We start from the raw sequence: 17,988 nt of genomic DNA, 5'->3' as shown, positions 1-17,988 counted from the left end.
ATCTAAACCTAATCACCTCCCAAAGGCCTCATCTCCAAATCTCATCTCACTGGGGGATCTGGCATCAACATATGAATTTGGGGAAGGGGGGAAACAATTCAGTCTATAGCACCCCCTTCAAGTCAGGGCCCCTCAGGTCTTTCCTTATGAGCAAAAATTTTTTTTTTTTATTGGAGTATAGTTGCTTTACAATGTAGTATTAGTTTCTGCTCTACAGCAAAGTGCATCAGTTATACGTATACATATATCCCCTCCTTTTTGGATTTCCTTCCCATTTAGGTCACCACAGAGCATTGAGTAGAGTTCCCTGTGCTATACAGTAGGTTCTCATTAGTTATCTATTTTATATATAGTAGTGTATATATGTCAATCCCAATCTCCCAATTCATCCCTGCCCCCCACTTTCCCCCCTTGGTGTCCATATGTTTGTTCTCTACATCTGTGTCTCTGCTTTGCAAATAGGTTCATCTGTACTATTTTTCTAGATTCCAAATATATGCATTAATATACGATATTTGTTTTTCTCTTTCTGACTTACTTCACTCTGCATGACAGTCTCTCAACAATAAATGCTGGAGAGGGTGTGGAGAAAAAGGAACCCTCTTACACTGTTGGTGGAAATGTAAATTGGGCAGCCACTGTGGAAAACAGTATGGAGGTTCCTTAAAAAACTAAAAACATACGACCCAGCACTCCTGGGCATATACCTGGAGAAAACCATAATTCAAAAAGACACATGCACCCCAATGTTCACAGCAGCACTATTTACAATAGCCAGGACATGGAAGCAACCTAAATGTCCATCAACAGAGGTATGGATAAAGAAGATGTGGTACACATATACAATGGAATATTAGCCATAAGAAGAAACGAAATTGTGTCATTTGCAGAGACGTGGATGGACCTAGAGACTGTCATACAGAGTGATCTTACTAGCAAAATTTTAAAAGCAGAAGCAGCCAAGGGTGGGGTGAGATGGGAGTTTCATCCAGAGGGAAATGGTGTGGAAGGCCTGCCTCCCCCAGTTCCACTGAGGGCTACCTGCAGCTCTCCCTGAACCCTCTTCCTTCCCAGTCTTCCTCTCCTCGCCCCCTCCATCTTGCCCCCATACTAAGGTGGGTGAATTACATACAATTTACAAATTCTTTGACAGTTAATTGACTCCTTAAAACTGGAAGACGTCTAGGTCTTAGAGGTCATCTTGTCTTGCCTCCTGGCTGTTTGTTTGTTTTTTTTTTTGGCCGCAGCCCAAGGCTTGTGGGATTTCAGTTCTCCCACCGGAGATTGAACCCAGCGGTCCCGAGTTCTAACCACTGGACCGCCAGGGAATTCCCATTGCCTCCTGATTCTTACAGAGGACGTGTCTGGGCCTGTGAGGGTGTGAAAAACATCAGAGGGCGGGGCTGGCTTGTCCAAAAGATCAGGGTGGGTGGGGTGGTGGGCAATTTGGTGCAGCAAGGGCAGAGAGAGAGTCAGAACATCAAGAAGCAAGCTGTTTCATATCAGCATATACATTTTGCATAATTTTTCAAAATAAAGTTTTAGTTTACAGTTTTAAGTTTTAATTTGCAAGTAATACATACGGACGGCCCTAGGGCCCCTAAAATCGATCATCTGGCCTGTCCACGCCTGAGTCAGGTCTCATAGGAGCGCCTTTCCTAATTATCATCCTTTGCCGGGGCCTGGGAGCCTCCTGGGCGCTAGAAAGGGTTTCTGCTGGTTTGGGCCTCCGCTCTGGAGTGGCCTGTGACCATTAACTCCCTCACCCTCCGCCCCCAGCCCAGGGCGGGCGCTGCGGGCGCCGGGTCACGTGGCAGCGGGAGGGATTATCCCCGCGGCTTCTCGGAGCCCGGCGGGACTTCTGCTTCCCAAGCGCATGGCCGCGGCCCTCGCGATACTCGCGGCGATGCTGCTCCCCTGCTGGGGCGCGTTCCCGCAGTTTAAAAGGGGGTCTACAAAGGTGAGCCAGGAGAGCTTTTGGAACCTTCCACTCTAGCAGAGGGCGGTGGCCGAGGTATCATCGTCTAGCCAGAAGGTGCCAGGTGGGTTTTGAGAGATAAGAGGGGGATGGGGGGGAACCACCCCATATTGGCGATTTCTTTTCAGGCTGGAAGCTTGATGGGTTCCCAAAGGACTTCAAAGCCCTGCTTCACCTCCCTGGTGGCTCTGGAGGGGAAAGAAAGTGGCCTTATAACCAGCACCATCCCCTCCCTCCCAACACCATCCCCTCCCTCCCAACACCCGCTCCTGGGCACTCGGTCCTGCCTCCCCCACCCCCTTACCTACCTGCTCTAAGCGTCTACCCCTCTCCCTGACGTTCTAGGCACGACCCTTTCCTTCCCCATCTTTTTCTCCACCCCATTCTCTGCCCATGCCCCACTAAAGTGTGATCTGGGAGTATATTCTCCCCCCAACAAAGGTCACCCTGTGGGACCCACAGAGCTGAGGGAGGCCCCCAGGAGAGGAGAAGCAGAGGGAAAAGTACTAAACTGCCACCCTTCCTCTCCCCCTGCTCCTCTGAGTACTGCTGGAGGGGTGCAGGGGGGGGTGGGAGGTGGGGCGACCATCTCAGGGCTTCTCTTTCTGGACCCCTGGGGCTTTGGCAATGTCAGGGACCCCCTGACCCCTACACACACACGCTGCCAGAGAGCTGGTGACTTAGGGCGTGTCCCCACAGACGAACGGGGCTAGGTGCTCCCACCACTCGGAGTGCTACAGTGACTGCTGTCTCATCAACTTGGACCACGGTGGTGCCTTCTGTGTCCCTAGGGCCAGAATAACCATGATGTGCTTGCCCCAGGTGAGACTCGGGTGGGGCAGCCCCTTCTGGTATGTAGGGTGGGGATGGGTTAAAAAACCCATGTGGCTGCACCTGCTTTTTTCACCCTTTCCTTGGGGCAGCCTTTTCCCCTTCTCCACCTGGCAAACTCCTAATCGTCCTGCAATACAACTCCAGCCACCTCCTCTGAGAAGACTTCCCTCCTTGGAGCTCCGACACCCTTGGGACCCAGACCCTCAGCAGAGCATGTATCTCCCTGACTTGCCTGCCTTCTGTCTGCCTCCGCCACTGGGCAGAGCTCTGCAAGGGAAGGATTAAGGCATATTCACTTTTGAACCCCTATCCCCCCAGCTTAGTGCCTGCACATAGCAGTGCTCAACAAATGTTTGTTGCATGAATGAATATCTCTACCCTAACATCACTGCAGCAGAGCGGGTGGGAAAAGACCTCCCAACCCATCCCTACCTCCCTGCCGCAATGACCTAATTTCTTGAGCGGAGCTGCCACGGCAGGCCCACAGTTTTGGTATTGGACCTGAGTTTAAACCCTGGCTTTTCCAGCCGCCGTCTTTGTGACCTCAGACAGATCACTTCTGCTCTCTGAGCCTTAGTTTCGTCATCTGAAAAATGGGGTTAAAGTACCCACCCCACCAGGTTGTTGGGAAGAGTGTATGGTCATGGCAGTGACAGTGCTCAATGGAGCATGGCTGTTATTAGCTGGTGGAAATGCAGGGAGCAGAATGCATTGTACATCTTGTTCTTGCTTGCCTTTTCTCTGGCCCTGGGCCCAAATCTTTCTACGGGGGATGGGCTCAGCCTCCATCTCCCTGTCTGCGGAGCTGCCATTGCCAAGGGAGCCAGTCCAGCCGCTCCTGTGGCCTAAGTCTACAGCTGGAGTGGCCAGAGGATCTTTTCATCATGGGCACTTGATCTACTTTATTTTGTCTAATCCTCAAAATAACAAATGGGGTTACTATTATTAACCCCATTTGACGGATGCAGAAACTAAGACAAAGAAGCCTAAGGTCACAAAGTTATCAGCTGTAGAGCTGACAGAGCTCACGTCTGTCTCACTCCATCACCTGTGCTGTTGCTCCTGCTCCCCAAGGAGTTTAAACCCCCTTCTTCCCTGCACCTTGGTAACTCTCAACTCTCTTACCCGTTTTCCGCAGACCAAGGGCGCCATCAACATCATATGCCCCTGCCAAGTAGGCTTAAGTTGCATACACAAGGACCCAGTCTGTACCCGCCGGTGCCATTTGATTTAGAGGAGGATGCAGGCTGGTCAATGCCACCCCTCCTTCCCTCTTCTCCTTGGGGGGGCCCCATCTTGCTCAAAAGACATTAAAGTCACTTCCTGGCTCTGGCTTCTGTCTGCACTTCCTGGGAGAGGGAACTGGATAGGGATTGCTCCAGTCTGGGGGTAGCTGAAAGGGGAGACGGGAGGCATGATAGAGCTTCCCATGGGGTTTGGCCCTGTCTGGAGGCCTGGTGGCCTCAGGGCGGATCTGCGGGAGGGAACTGGGGGGGTGGGGGGTGAGAGGAGGCTGCATCCAGGAAGGGCCAAGCCTTGGGAAGGAGGGCTATGTGGGAGGGGCATGGTTGAGGAATGTGCCTCGAGAGAGTATGTTGAGGTGCTCATGGATGGGTATGTGGTAGGGGGGACTGAGAGGGGGATCTGAATGCTTTTCAAGGGAAACATGAGGGTGGAGATCATTGAGAGGTGTTTATGAGAATGCTTGTGAAGCATAAATGCAAAAATGTCCATGCCTGTGGTGGGAAAGTGACCTGGTGCATTGATCGCTCCACGCTCTCGAATATCATCAGTTCCATTTTATGGATAAAGAAACTAGCTCACACAACTCAATAACAAAAAAGCAAACAACCCAGTCAAAAAATGGGCAGAACACCTAAATAGGCATTTCTCCAAAGAAGACATACAGATGGCCAGTATGCACATGAAAAGATGCTCAATATCGCGAATTATTAGAGAAATGCAAATCAAAACTATAATGAGGTACCACCTCACACCGGTCAGAATGGCCATCATTAAAAAGTCTACAAATAACAAATGCTGCAGAGGGTGTGGAGAAAAGGGAACCCTCCTACACTGTTGGTGGGAATGTAAATTGGTGCAGCCACTATGGAAAACAGTATGGAGGTTCCTCAAAAAACTAAAAGTAGAGTTGCCATATGATCCTGCAATCCCACTCCTGGGCATTTATCTAGAGAAAACTATAGTTTGAAAAGATACATGCTGTTCACTGCAGCACTATTTACAATAGCCAAGACATGGAAAAAACCTAAATATCCATGGACAGATGAATGGATAAAGAAGATGTAGTACATATATACAATGGAATACTACTCAGCCATAAAAAGAATGAAGTAATGCCATTTGCAGCAACGTGGATGGACCTAGAGATTATCATACTAAGCAAAGTAAGTCAGAAAGAGAAAGACAAATACCATATGATATCACTTATATGTGAAATCTAAAATACAACACAAATGAACTTATCTGTGAAACAGAAACAGATCCACAGACATAGAGAACAGACTTGTGGTTGCCAAGGGGGAATGGTGGGTAAGGGATGGATTGGGATTTGGGGATAAGCAGATGCAAACTGTTATATATAGAATGGATAAACAACAAGGTCCTACTGTATAGCACAAGGAACTATAATCAATATCCTGTGATAAAACATAATGGAAAAGAATATGAAAAAAGAATGTATATATATGTATAACTGCATCACTTTGCTGTATGGTAGAAATTAACATTGTAAATCAACTATACGTCAATGAAATACATTTAAAAAAAATAAAGATAAAGAAACTGAGGCTCAGAAAGCTACATGACTTGCCCAAGGTCTCACCATGGGTTATCACCATGGGGTATTTTCTGCTGCAGTTATCCAAAAAACCAACCCAAACTGGTCTAGATGCTGAGGGAATTCATTGGCGGTCGGAACTAGAAGTGCAGTAGCAGGCTGTCCTCAGGTGTGGCTGAATCCAGTAGCTCCATGGCCCTCAGGCTGGATTCCTTGCCAGTAGCTGCAAAAGTTCCAGGTGTCACATAATAATAACAGCTAAGATTTATTGAGCACTTATTATGTTCCAGACACTGAGCAAAGTGCTTTTGTATCTGTATCAACTCCTCTTATTCTCACAACAAAGTTATAGTAGGTACTATAAATACCCCTATTTTACAAATAGGGTATTGAGGCTCAAAGTACCCTTCTCAAAGGTTCAGAGTAGGAGTGAGGCTGGGATTTGAATCCAGGCTGTCTTGCTCCACAGGGCAGGCTCTTAACCACAAATCCACCTCACATATGCAAATCATGCCTCCCAGAGAAAGGAAACATCTGTCTCAAAATTCTCAGCAAACATGCTAAGATTGATTCTGATTGGATTTGCTTGGTCTGCATGCTCAACCCTGAACCAATCATTGTGATGGAATTAGCCGATTGACTTAGCCTGGCTTATGTGCAAGGGTGCAAAGGTGGAGTCAGCCTCTCTGGGACTATTCCGATGGGGGTGGGTGCAGGTTTTACCTGGTGTCTCCCCAGCCAAGAGGTCACCAACACAGTCAGGACTCAGAACACCATCGCCTTTCCTGGCCAGATCCTGATGAAGATGCATGGCCTCAGCTCTGATGTCTGGACCCCCTCTCCTGGGTCAGACTGGAACACTGAGACTCTACACTGAGACTGGAACACTGAGACTCTACCCCCAGTCCAGTCTGTCCTGGGGGTCACCTTGCCCTGGACCCACCCATCACTCCTCATTTGACATAACCACAGTGTAACTCAGAGATCCTTTGCCTCACGCAGAAATCAGAAATTGCTTTTTCTCCTATCTCATTATATCTCAATCATTTCCCTCATGTCACCAAAGTGCTTTTTAAAACAGTAATGACTGCCTGATTTTATTATATACGTGGATTCATATTTACTTAACTATGTCCCTATGAGTAGACAGTAAGATCATTTCCAAGTCCAAACCATCTATGTTCTTTAGGATACAACTTTACAGTTGCAGAAGCAAAAACCTACCCTAATGATGGCTTAAGCAAGGTAGATGCTTTCTCTCTCATCTGGTAGTTGGGGGAGGCTGGCTGGAGGCTCATGCTGGGTGAGATTGTCCACGCCACCACCTCCTTCCACCCTCTTGCTCAGCCATCTGCTGCTCTGTTTCCTTTTCTCTTTTTTTCCCTTTAATTTTTTACAACACGGCACACACAGAAACATCATATGTGTATAGCACCTTGGGGTAAGAGTAGAAGGGCCTTGGGGCCTTAAAGAGGCTCTCCTGAGGGCAGAAGGCATCCACATTTCCAGACACACTAGTCAGGAAGCTCTGCCCCAGGATGTCAAAGATGATGCATCACCATAACTGCTGTGTCCACATTCCAGTTAGAAGAAAGGGGGTAGAGGGACAGCAAGTAGCTCAGTCTTCCTAAAAGGGCATGACCAAGAGGCCACAGGAATTGTTTTCACTTACATCTGATTGGGCAAAATTTAGTCACATGGCTGCAGATAGCTGCAAGGGAGACTGGGAAGTGTAGTTTTCATGTGGGCATCTGTGTGCCCAGCTAAAGCTTGGAGGGTTCTATCATTAAAGGACAAAAGGAGAATGTATAGTGGGAGCAATTCACTGCCACAAAACCTTTTATTATTATTTTAACAAGCCAGGGGAACTTGGATCCCAGGACCTAGAGCTAACGATGTACTGGTAAGGCAGCTCGAATCGGGTAGTTTGTTTTGTTGTTGTTGATTTGTATGAGTTCTTTTTTTTTTTAATTTTTACTGGAGTATAGTTGATTTAAAATGTTGTGTTAGTTTCAGGTGTACAGCAAAGTGAATCAGTTATACATATACATATACATATATCCACTCTGTTTTAGATTCTTTTCCCATGCAGGCTATTACAGAGTATTGAGTAGAGTTCCCTGTGCTGTACAGTAGGTCCTTATTAGTTTATATGAATTCTTTATATATCTTGGGCATTAACACCTTATTGGATATATCATTTGCATTATCTTCTCCTATTTGTTTATTTTTGCTTTTGTTTCCCTTTGCCTGAGGAATCACATCTAGAAATATGCAGCTAAGAGCGATGCAAAGACTTGCCTATGCTTAGGTAGGAAGACTCCCATTTTTTTTTTCCTTTTTTTTTGCCATGCCAGGCATCTTGCAGTATCTTAGTTCCCCAACCCGGGATGGAACCCGTGCCCCCTGCAGTGGAAGCTCAGAGCCCTAACCGTTGAACCGCCAGGGAATTCCCAAGGAAGACTCCATTTTTGACGATTGGCCAATGACAGCTTTCAAGCTCTCACTCCCTTTTTGCCCCACATCTAGGCCAGCCGATAAAAGCACCTGCTTCCTCCCTTGGTGCTGGTGGGAGGTGCAAACCACACAAACCCCAGCCTGCTCAGGAAACCCTCACCCTGGCCCCATCTCCTAGCCGCAGTAAAAGTCAAAGCCACCCGCCCCTTCATCCTTGCCACTCACACCTCCTTGCATCTGCGCTGCTGTCCCCAGAAAGTTCCATTATTCGAGTAATAAACATTTCCATATTGTCTGGGTACGTGTGGCATCATCCATTCCAACATCCAAACCAATTTTGGGTAGGGGGTGATTTCACCCTCTGTGAGGCACCCAGAAAACCTGTGAGTTCTCCAGTTCTCTTTCCCTGCGATGGCTGGGTGACAAGGTGAGGATATATTGCTGGGAGGTGCCTGGATTGCTAAGTCACCACAGGGAGGACAGTGGCCCCGGAGAGTGTCCTGACTCACAGCAAGAAATCCACTTGTGTTGTGTTAAGCCTCTGTGATTCCTGGACGGTTTGTTCCCACAGCATTTCCTTACCTACTGTGACTAATATGTGTAAAAATGTCTCTTGCTGCTCTGCCCGCAGCATTATCACCCGCTCCCACGCCCAAGACTTAGGCACTTTGTTCTGATTATCCGCTGCCACAACCCACTCACCATTTGTGTTTTGTGCGTCCTGGGCTTGTAATTCTCGTGCTCGCCAAGAAGGCCTACAGAAATGCGTTTTGGCGCACTGCATTTTCTCAAAGAGAGGGAGTTACTGAAATTCTAATTGAAAGCCTATGGAGGAAGGGAGTGGAAAGATGAAAACCAGAGTCTAATCTTCTGTTACTTGATAGCTTTGTGACTTTGGGGAGGTTTGGCAGCTTCTCTGGGCCTTAGTCACCTCATCTGCAAAACAAATATTCACAATGCTGTTGTTACCAATAATACACAATTGGATTGGATGAGAGAGTCATCTGAGATCCTTCTAACTGAGGACTTCTAACCGTAAAGATAATAACAGCTTCCATTTATTGGGTGCCTACTCCATGCAGAGCAAAATATCTACTATTTAATTTAAGCATTGCATCATCCCTGTGATGTACTGTTATTATGCCCCATCTTGCAGAAGGGGAAACTGAGGCTCAAAGAGGTTAAGAAGGCTGCCCAAGATCACACAGCCAGTAGGCAGCAGAGCTGGGATTGAACCCAGATCTCGCCGGTGCCAGAGCCCAAGCACACAGACTAGATATTCTGCCGGCAGCAAGATGAGCACAGCAAATGGTCCAGGAAGTAGCAGCGGTTCTTGGGAAACATCAGCTTTATCCCCATTGCTTGCTCCTCTGTCCCTTTGGTCTGGGAACTGGCACTGCGGGCATCTCCCTGTCAACCCCAGGACTGGGCAATCACACCTCATTACCTACCCGCCAGGCCTCACATGGCACTCACATTGCAGATGCAGGGTATTTAGCTGGACCTTAGAGGCACGGCCACCACCTCTGGTCCATGATGTGGCGGCAGCTCCTGGTCCTCTTCTTCCTCCTCTCTTTTTCCTTGCTCCTCACTGTGGGCTCATTTTTCCAGGGAGAAGTCAAAAGTTTGGTAAGGAACGTAGAGGGCACACCATCTGCCACCATCCTAAGACTTTGTTTGGGGAGGGTGGGTGGGCACAGAGGCTCATGTGGGTGAAAGCTGGAAGTGGGGGGCAGCAGGGAGTGCTGGGTGGAGGATGTTTGGGGGGACAAAGAAAGCGCACCGGAGTCATGGGAGCCGTGCCGGGGTGCTGCCGGGTGCTCTCACTGCAGAGGTGAACACAACACAGCACTCCCATCCCAGGCTCGCTTGCATCTGGTAAGAGAGACAGACATTCATTCCTCCACACGTTTTATTGAGCACCTACTATATGTAAGTGATTTTTCTAGGTGCTAGTGATGGGGCTGTGAACAAGACACAAAAATCCTTGCCCTGGGAGAGCTGACATTCTATTGTAGGAGGCAAATAAGTAAAATATTAATGTAATTCCAGGTGATCAACACCTGAGGACAAAGGAAATAAGGAAGGGGCTTCAGGAGTTGTGGTGTGAGGAGAGGGTGCTCAGGGAAGACCTTACCGACAATGGGAAATTTAAGCAAAGACCTAAAGGGTGTGAGGTCTTTCCTAAAGGGAGCCAGGCAGGCAGTGGAAAGAGCAGTCCAGGTGGAGTAACAGGGCAAAGGTCTAGAGGCGGGACCTTGCCTGGCATATTCAAGGAATAGAAAAGAGGAGTGAGAGAGAATGGAAATAATAGGAGATGAGGTCAGAGAGATCAAAGGAACATTACAATATTCTCCTTTGTTCAGCAGTTTTGCATTCAGCGCCCACTGTGTGTGAGGACTTTAGTCCTAGCATCTAAGAAATACAGCAGTGAACAAGAGAGCAAAAATCCCTGCCCTCCTGGAGTTGAGGGGGAGATAGAAAAATTTAAAAACAAGATGAAGAAGATAATTTCAGAGAGTCAGATGTGTTGCGAACATGGTAAACCCAGGTGATGGGACTGCTGTGGCTGGGTGTCCAGGAAGGCCGCAGCCGGGACCAGAGAGGGAAGCAGGCAGGCGGAGCTCACGGGGCCTGGCGGCGTGCTGAGCAGGGCAGGCATTCGTTGGTTTTGTTCCCAGCTGTATCTCCAGGGCCTGGACACAGTAGGTGCTCAGTATTTGCTTGTTGAAAGACTACTGAAAATGTCTGATGGAGGGATGATGGGTGACGTCATAAGCTCCAGCACTGGGGGCCGTTGGTGTGTGAGTGTGTGTGTGTTTGGGGTGGGGGGGGTGTAGGTGACAATCAAGCTCAGCTGAAAGGGTAAGTCAGAGTTTGCAGGAGAGCAGCTTGTGCAGTGGCAGACAGGAAGGTCTGGCTCACCCTCGTGTGTACCAGAGGAGAGGTAACCTATTTTGGGGACACTAAAGGCAAACCTTCCAAAACTGTTTAGTTCCCTCTAGGCACAAGTCAGGTCCTGCGGGTGCCTTCTGTCCCCCGCCCCCAGCCGCAGAGATGCCCCGGGGCCCCGTCCAGAGACTGCCCAGCCCGGAGGGTGGAGTGGGCTGTGAGGGCGCCGTGTGGGAGAAGGAGGCAGGCGGGGGCCCGCGGTGGAGTCGTCTCCCCGCAGGACACTGGGGAGATTTGCTTTCCGGGGCAAGTGCACAAGTGGATGCTGCCGCCGGGCGGCAGAGAACTGCGAGTCGCACAGCTCCTTAAAGGGGTCTGAGGGCGGCACGTGTCACACGGAGGTGGGTGTCGGTGCCCGGGGGAGCTGAGGGGGAGGGACCCACGGAAGGTGGAGCCTGGGCACACCCAGAGGCCAGGGAAGGCCGGGGGGGGGGGCGGGGAGGGGGCGGAAATGACCCGGGAATTCTCTGCTGGGGAAGCCTTTGGACAGACCCAAGGTGGGTCCCCACTCCAGGGGCTTGGAATCCTGGATGGGGGGGCATGGGGCATGGCGATGCTTCTTTCTCTAATATGAGTTCCCTTTCTTCAGGGGTCATCTTAGCAAACCCTGAAAGTAGCACTGTAAATGGGCAGTTAGGTCTGGCCCTCACCCTTTCTACCTCTGCCTTAACCACTGTCCTCCCAAGCCCCAGGAGTTCTGCTGTGGCCTCCTGGGGGGAGGTGGGCTGAGGCAGCCTCTGAACTGAGTGTGCAGGAGAGGGGAGTTGACTTACCTATGAAAGGATTTAAGGAGCTGAGATGGGGCTCCCTCTCAGTGTTCATCCACTTAGGACTGGCAGATGGGTTAACAAGGGAAAGGTGATGCCAGGGATGGAGTGAAGAGAAAACTTAGCAACACTAGGGGTCAGCCTGGAGGAGGTGACCAGAGACTCTGAGCAGCTGGGTGTGGAGGTCTTTATGCCTAGGCTCCTCTGTTGTGCACAAGCAGATGGGCCCCAGAGCTGGGCTGTGGTGAAAGTGGGGGCTGGCCCTCGGGGCTGAGGGCAGAGCAACCCCAAGGTCGGGGTCAAAGTCTCGCCTTTCCCAGACGTTCCTCGGCCTGTATAACAAATGTCCCTGCCAGCAGGGCCTGACTTGTATATTTCCGAAGAATGAGAAATCGTTTAAAATCATCTACGGCCATTGTAAGAAAATTGAAAAAAAAGAAGCCAGCTAAGAAAACTTTCTTTTAATGATCTCTCTTCCTTGCCTCCCCCCACTTCTCCTCCGCCTACTCCTGTGCCTACCCAGAACTGTGTGTTCCTGTCCCTGGTCCCTAGAGCCTCCCCCAACAGGGGAAGGACAAGGAGGGAGGGGTGATGCACAATCATTGCAATAAAGAACTTTCAATGTTTGCTGGCAGCCATTGCCCCCCTTCCTTGCTGAACCCCAATATTGTTTGGGCAGTAATGTGTCCAGCCCTGGAGAGGGATCATAATTAGTCTAAGCCAGTCATGGCAATCCCATTCCCTTTGCTTTCCCAGCCTCCCTTGCAGCTAGAGGTGGTCAGGTGACCCAGTTGTAGCCATGGAGATGTGGAGACGTCAGCCCGGAGACGTTAGGGCAAGATAAGAAGGTACCCCAGGAGAAGCACTCTGCCCTCACCCCCTCCCCAGCCCAGCCTCTACCCAAGGCTTTCTAGCACATGGTGAGAGGATCTGACGTTAGGAGCTGCTGTGAAGGCATTTGCTGAGAGGAGGTGAAGAGAACTGCAGGTCTGCCAGCACCCAAACAAATGCCAGCACTTCCATCTCTAGACTTCTTCATGCCTGAGAAATATTGGGTTGGCCAAAAAGTTCGTTCGGATTTTTTCTGTAAGATGTTATGGAAAACCCCAAATGAATTTTTGGCCAACCCAACATATGCCCCCTTTGTTTAAGTCGTAATTACTTGGGTTTTTGTTGCTGTTGTTGTTACTTACAGTTGAATCCAGTCTTAACTCATAAACCTAATGGTTAATCTAAGGATTCATTATCCCAGAACTACAGAATCCTGGGGCTGGGAGAGCATCTCAATTTCATTATCACTCTCCCTCATTTATGGGAATCTCCTCTCCAGCATCCCCACCGAGGGATCAGTGACCCTCTGCTTGCACATCTCAGTGACCGGCACCTCAGGACTGCCTAAGGAAACCCAGGTTTGATGGCTCCAGGGGGTATAAAATTTTTATATTAAGTGAAAACTAAATTCCTTACAATTCCACCCATCTGTCTTAGTATGCATAATTGGGAAAGAACAGGGAATTGTAGAAAGCGTAGGAGGTGGAGTTGGATGGGTTTAGTAGCAACTTTTTCTAATTACATGACATTGGGCAAGTTACTTAACCTCTCTGATCCTTAGTTTCTTTTACCTATAAAGTGGACACAATGAATTCTCCTTCCCAAGGTCATTGTGAGAATTTTCTAGCACAGAGTAAGCCTATAGCAATTGTTTGTGGTCTGACCCCTTAACACACAGATTGTGTCAGCTAGCTGTCACATCTGAAAGTCTGGCCCAGAAAAGAGGTGAGAGCCCAGGAGAGGGGACTGGTAAGTTTTGATGCAGGGCAAAGAATATGGGCCACTGTAACTCCCCACCAGAGATGTGTGTGTGTGTATGTGTGCCTGTCTGCTTGAGAACTTGAGGGGCAATGAGGGCCTCCCAGGGAGGTGTGATTGTTCCTCAGAAATGGAAACATAGGTCTTCCCTGGTGGCACAGTGGTTAAGAATCCGCCTGCGCATGCAGGGGACACGGGTTCGAGCCCTGGTCCGGGAAGATCCCACATGGCGCGGAGCAACTAAGCCCGTGCGCCACAACTACTGAGCCTGTGCTCTGGAGCCCACGAGCCACAACTACTGAAGCCCGCATGCCTACAGACCGTGCTCCGCAACAAGAGAAGCCACTGCAGTGAGAAGCCCGCGCACCGCAACGAAGAGTAGCCCCCGCTCGCCGCAACTAGAGAAAGCCCGCATGCATCAACGAAGACCCAATGCAGCCAAAAATAAAATAAATTAAATAAATTTAAAAAAAAAAAAAGAAGAAGAAGAAGAAATGGAAACATTCCCAGCCTGGCTGGGCCTGTTCCACAACCTTGTCTCCAGTCCGTCAGCCTCATCCTGCCTGGCCCCAGACCCATTCCTCCTTTTCGGAGGACACCTGCCCTGATGGGGCGAAAAGCTTGATGTAACATCAAGGAAGACGCTTATTCAGCAAGAACATCCAGGAGCCTGGGGAAGGTTTGCAAGACGGGATTTAATTGCCAAGAATCCAATTAGAAGATGGAGGTGCCGGTGTAGGGGTGGCCACCCAGGGAGAGGTGGTGGAGGAGGAGCGCCGTGTGGCGTGCCGGCCTGGGTGAGTGTCCTCACTCTCTGGAGCGTCCAGCATCGAGGCAGATGCCGAAGTTGGTGTTGGTGATGGAGCCCACGATGGTCTTGTCCACCTCACAGGTCAGACCCCGCTCACAGGGACACTTGTAGTAAACCCCATAGAGGGTCTGCAGAGACACGGAGCCAGTGGAGTCACAGGCTGTGGGAGCCACTTTGGGCATCGCCTGCCCTGCCTGACTCGTCTCTTTTCACATGGTGCTTCTCCGGACTGCCTCCCCAGGGGGCGCTGTGGGCCTGGAGGACTTGGGTTCTGGTCTCTGCTCTGTAGGCTCACTTGCTGTTATTAACTTGCTCTCTCTGGGAAGCCTCTATGTACCCATCCATGAAACAGGGATAACAGATGGCTGCCCCACCCATCTCACTGGTCTGTGGTGAGGGTCAAGAGAGGTGATGGGATGGGAAAGGGCTTTGAAGCCTGCTGACCTCCCTCTCTTCATCTCCTCAATTCCGTGTCCAGACGGAGCCTCCTCCCTGATCCCACCCACCCCGCCCCCCAAGCCTCGAGGGCCCTCCGCCTCGGAGCTGTCCTCCCCGCCCCCTCCCCGCCCCGCCCCGGAACTCACAAAGGCGGAGCACCCGCTGCTCTCTCTGGCCTTGGGTGCGCAGCGGGCCAGGCTCAGGCCGGTATCGCGGTGGCAGCACTTGCTCTTGCACTGGATGCTGTTCAGGCAGAGTTCGCCCTCTTCCTGCCAGGGGCAGCCCATCAGCCCAGGCCCCCCTCCGTTTGCTCCCTTCTCCACCCAGAGCCTCACCTCGCTACCCACTACCCGGTTGGGGGGGGCCATGTGTGAAGGAACCCAACCCCTGGGGCTGGCGGCCTCTCCTCCCACCCCGACCCCCCATCCACCCACGTGAGAAGCGGGCAGTGTGGTGCCAGAGAAGCAGCCCCGGGTTGGGGACAGGACACCTGGCTTCTAGGACTGGCTGCGCTACCAACTCCCTGGGTGACCCTGGGCAAGTCACTGGCCCACCCTATGCCTCAGAGTTCCCATCTGGAATGGACACTTGTGGCCCCCAAACCTCTCTGGGTCCCCCAATCCCTCCAGGAGCCTGTGAAGGTTGAGGACCCTCCCTCCCTGGAAAACTCCTCCCTCCCTCCCCCCACAGACTCTTACAAATAATCTCAGGGGCATCCTGGACCCTCCGAGTCCATGCATGGCCCTGAGTTAAGAAGCTGTGAACTGAGTTCTTAACCCAAAGGGCTTTCGCAATTGTGCCCTTGGTGGAGAGGCAGCGTGGGCAGTGGTGGGAGCCTGGCTCTGGAGCCTGCCAGCCCGGGCGCCAACCCCTGCTCAAGACTTTCCAGCTGTGTGACCTCAGGCAGGTGACTGAACCTCCCCCTGTGTCATCTTTCCATTTGAAAACGGGGTTGATCAGAATAGTACCTATCTCACGTGTCTCTTATGAGGACTAAATAAGGAAGTATTCCTGAGGCATTTAGAGCTGGTCTGGTCAGGCTAGGTCAGAAGCCAGAATCACTGGGGAAGCTTTTTAAACTACTGAACCTTCTGAGCCAGAGTTTCCGGGGCAGGAGCCCAGGGCTCTGGAATTTTTTTTTTTTTTTTTTTGGCCGCGCCCTGGCTTGCAGGATCTTAGTTCCCCAACCAGAGATTGAACCGTGGCAGTGAAAGCGCTGAGTCCTAACCACTGGACTGCAAGGGAATTCCGCTCTGGATTTTTATAAAGTCCCCTCAGCCAGGTTGAACCGCTGCTCTGAGCATGCTCCATGCTGATCAGCCTTCTCTGGGGCCCCCGGGGAAGGGGCGTGGGACAGGAATGGGCAGTAAAGGAAGAGACGCCTTACCTCCCAGCCCTTGGGTAGCCCCACGTGGGGACAACTTGACCCACCCAGAGGTCAAGATCCAAGCTTAAAAAGAATTCCCACCTCAGGGTTCAGATGACTCCTGCCCCGAAGACCCTCTTACCAGGTTGATAATGAGTCCCCGGGGGTCGGGGACCGCATAGGCTACTGCGAGGGTGAGGAGCAGGAGGACGAGGACCTTCTCCATGATGAATGGGCACAGCTGGTGTAGGTCGTGGCCAGCAAGTCAGGTCAGGTGGCAAAAGACAGAGCCAGAGGGGGTGGTGGGGCTATAAAAGGGGCCTCATCCACACGTGACCCACCTTCCCAGTCCCGCAGGGCCTGCTGTGGGCAGAGACCCAGCTGTGGCCAGTCTGCTGGGGTGGGTCCTGATAAGGTAGCTGGGCACCACCTGGCGTCTGGTGCCTTGTATGTGTGTGTGTGTGTGTGTGTGTGTGTGTGTGTGTGTGTGTGTTGGGCGGGGGGTGCTGATACGGCAGCATGGTTAAGAGTGGGAACTCTGGGACACTTTTACCTGTACGAGTTATTAGCTGGGCAAGTTACCTGTTCTGAATCTGTCCCCTTATCTGTCAACTGATAAGATGGGTGAGAGTTGAGTGAATTAACATATGTTATATACATAATATACATAGCCTGGAACAGGGCTCCGCCCGTGAACAGTACACATTAGCTGCCATCACTGCTGTATTCACCTCTGGTGCCCTGAGCTCTGTGGCAGGGCTGGGACTAGGGTGAGGCAAGTGAGACACCTAGAGTGTGAGCACGTCCTTAAATTTTGCATCCTAGACACCTCTCTTGCCTCACCCCAGTCTGGGCCCTGCTTTTGACCTCACCCAAACCCAGGTATGTGGCAGTATCAGGCTCGCGTGAGGAGGGGGCCCAGTTTCCCCACCCTCAACCTTCCCACGCCCCCTCGGGAATTTTCAGGCAGGGCCGGGGCCCTGGGCTGACCAGCCCTGCAACCCCTGGCCGAGGGGTGTGTGTTCTCACTCCAGGTGTACCGCCCTCCCACCCTCCCACCGGGGGTGCCTGCAGGAGTGATTTAGGGGCCCCTAGGAAGTCCTTCTCCAGCGACTCTCTCCCGTTCCTTTCCGCTTCACTTAACATCTGCAATTCCAGCATTAAAGACTCACCCCTTTAGTTAAGTCTCCACTCACCCTGTCCCCTACCCCAGGCCACGTGTGAGGAGGTCTCGTGAGCCTCTGACGGCCTGGGCTGAAGGCTGGGAAGGGCACAGCTGCCTGAGTGTGCTCAGGTGTGGGACCAGAGCAGCTTTCCCTGAAGGACTGGTCATTGTAGCAAAGCACCCCTTCCCCATCCCAGAGGTGGAAGACGGCGCCGCTGGGGAGGCCCCAGACTGGCTTGCCTTTATCCTGGCTTCAAAACTCACCATCACTAGTTACATGACCTTGGCCAAGTTATTTGAATTTGTAATCTCTGTGAGCCTCAGTTTTCCTATCGAGGCAAAGAGGTTGATAGCTCTTAGTAAAATGAGGATTGAATAAGACAGTGTATGTGAAACCCCATAGAAGTGCCTGGCACATAGTAGGTGCTCAGCCCGTGTAGCCAACCCCTGTCACTCCCCCTTATAGCACTGAGGGTGGCGTAGAGAGGAGCAGCTGGAGGAACCAGCCAGGAGACCCTCAAAATGAGAGAAACCCACCCAATTCCAGAGACGTGGAAATGCCATTGATTAAAGGAACACTATCTTCTCTTATTTTTATGGGACTCAGTGTT

At 51.0% G+C, this 17,988-nt stretch overlaps 3 protein-coding genes across 4 annotated transcripts; 2 read left to right on the top strand and 1 right to left on the bottom strand.

Moving 5' to 3' along the window:
* Positions 1–1,876: 1,876 nt before the first annotated feature.
* CLPSL2 (colipase like 2) lies at positions 1,877–4,107 on the top strand. The gene is made up of 3 exons (XM_059937494.1): positions 1,877–1,960; positions 2,678–2,800; positions 3,951–4,107. Exons 1-3 carry the CDS (start codon positions 1,877–1,879, stop codon positions 4,044–4,046), a joined length of 303 nt encoding a protein of 100 aa, XP_059793477.1. The 3' UTR covers positions 4,047–4,107.
* A 3,400-nt stretch (positions 4,108–7,507) lies between these two features.
* On the top strand, positions 7,508–12,399 carry CLPSL1 (colipase like 1). Its single transcript, XM_059940572.1, is given in 3 exon segments — positions 7,508–7,515; positions 11,242–11,362; positions 12,109–12,399. Coding segments are annotated over 3 exon segments (420 nt in total).
* Positions 12,400–14,402: 2,003 nt separating this feature from the next.
* On the bottom strand, positions 14,403–16,438 carry CLPS (colipase). 2 transcript variants are annotated; one of them, XM_059937491.1, is made up of 3 exons: positions 16,355–16,438; positions 14,993–15,115; positions 14,403–14,536 (listed from the first exon to the last, which is right to left on the bottom strand). In XM_059937491.1, the coding sequence occupies exons 1-3, from the start codon at positions 16,436–16,438 to the stop codon at positions 14,405–14,407; spliced, it is 339 nt and encodes a 112-aa protein (XP_059793474.1). In that variant the 3' UTR covers positions 14,403–14,404. The 2 variants fall into 2 exon arrangements, with proteins under 2 accessions (XP_059793474.1, XP_059793475.1); XM_059937492.1 differs by lacking the exon at positions 16,355–16,438 and adding an exon at positions 15,545–15,578.
* Between the last annotated feature and the right edge of the window lie 1,550 nt (positions 16,439–17,988).

This window comes from Balaenoptera ricei, chromosome 11 (assembly GCF_028023285.1).
Source record: "Balaenoptera ricei isolate mBalRic1 chromosome 11, mBalRic1.hap2, whole genome shotgun sequence".
In the NCBI taxonomy this organism is placed as follows: Eukaryota; Metazoa; Chordata; class Mammalia; order Artiodactyla; family Balaenopteridae; genus Balaenoptera; species Balaenoptera ricei.
This window is presented reverse-complemented; position numbering and strand designations above follow the sequence as displayed.

What these genes read in the sequence shown, in the direction of transcription:
- CLPSL2 (XM_059937494.1), top strand. Translation starts at nt 1,877, where the DNA reads ATGGCCGCGGCCCTCGCGATACTCGCGGCGATGCTGCTCCCCTGCTGG. An exon ending in TTAAAAGGGGGTCTACAAAG is followed by an intron (nt 1,961 to 2,677) that starts GTGAGCCAGGAG and finishes GTGTCCCCACAG; the next exon opens with ACGAACGGGGCTAGGTGCTC. An exon ending in CCATGATGTGCTTGCCCCAG is followed by an intron (nt 2,801 to 3,950) that starts GTGAGACTCGGG and finishes CGTTTTCCGCAG; the next exon opens with ACCAAGGGCGCCATCAACAT.
- CLPS (XM_059937491.1), bottom strand. Translation starts at nt 16,438, where the DNA reads ATGGAGAAGGTCCTCGTCCTCCTGCTCCTCACCCTCGCAGTAGCCTAT. An exon ending in GGGGACTCATTATCAACCTG is followed by an intron (nt 15,116 to 16,354) that starts GTAAGAGGGTCT and finishes TGCCCCTGGCAG; the next exon opens with GAAGAGGGCGAACTCTGCCT. An exon ending in GCAGCGGGTGCTCCGCCTTT is followed by an intron (nt 14,537 to 14,992) that starts GTGAGTTCCGGG and finishes GTGTCTCTGCAG; the next exon opens with ACCCTCTATGGGGTTTACTA.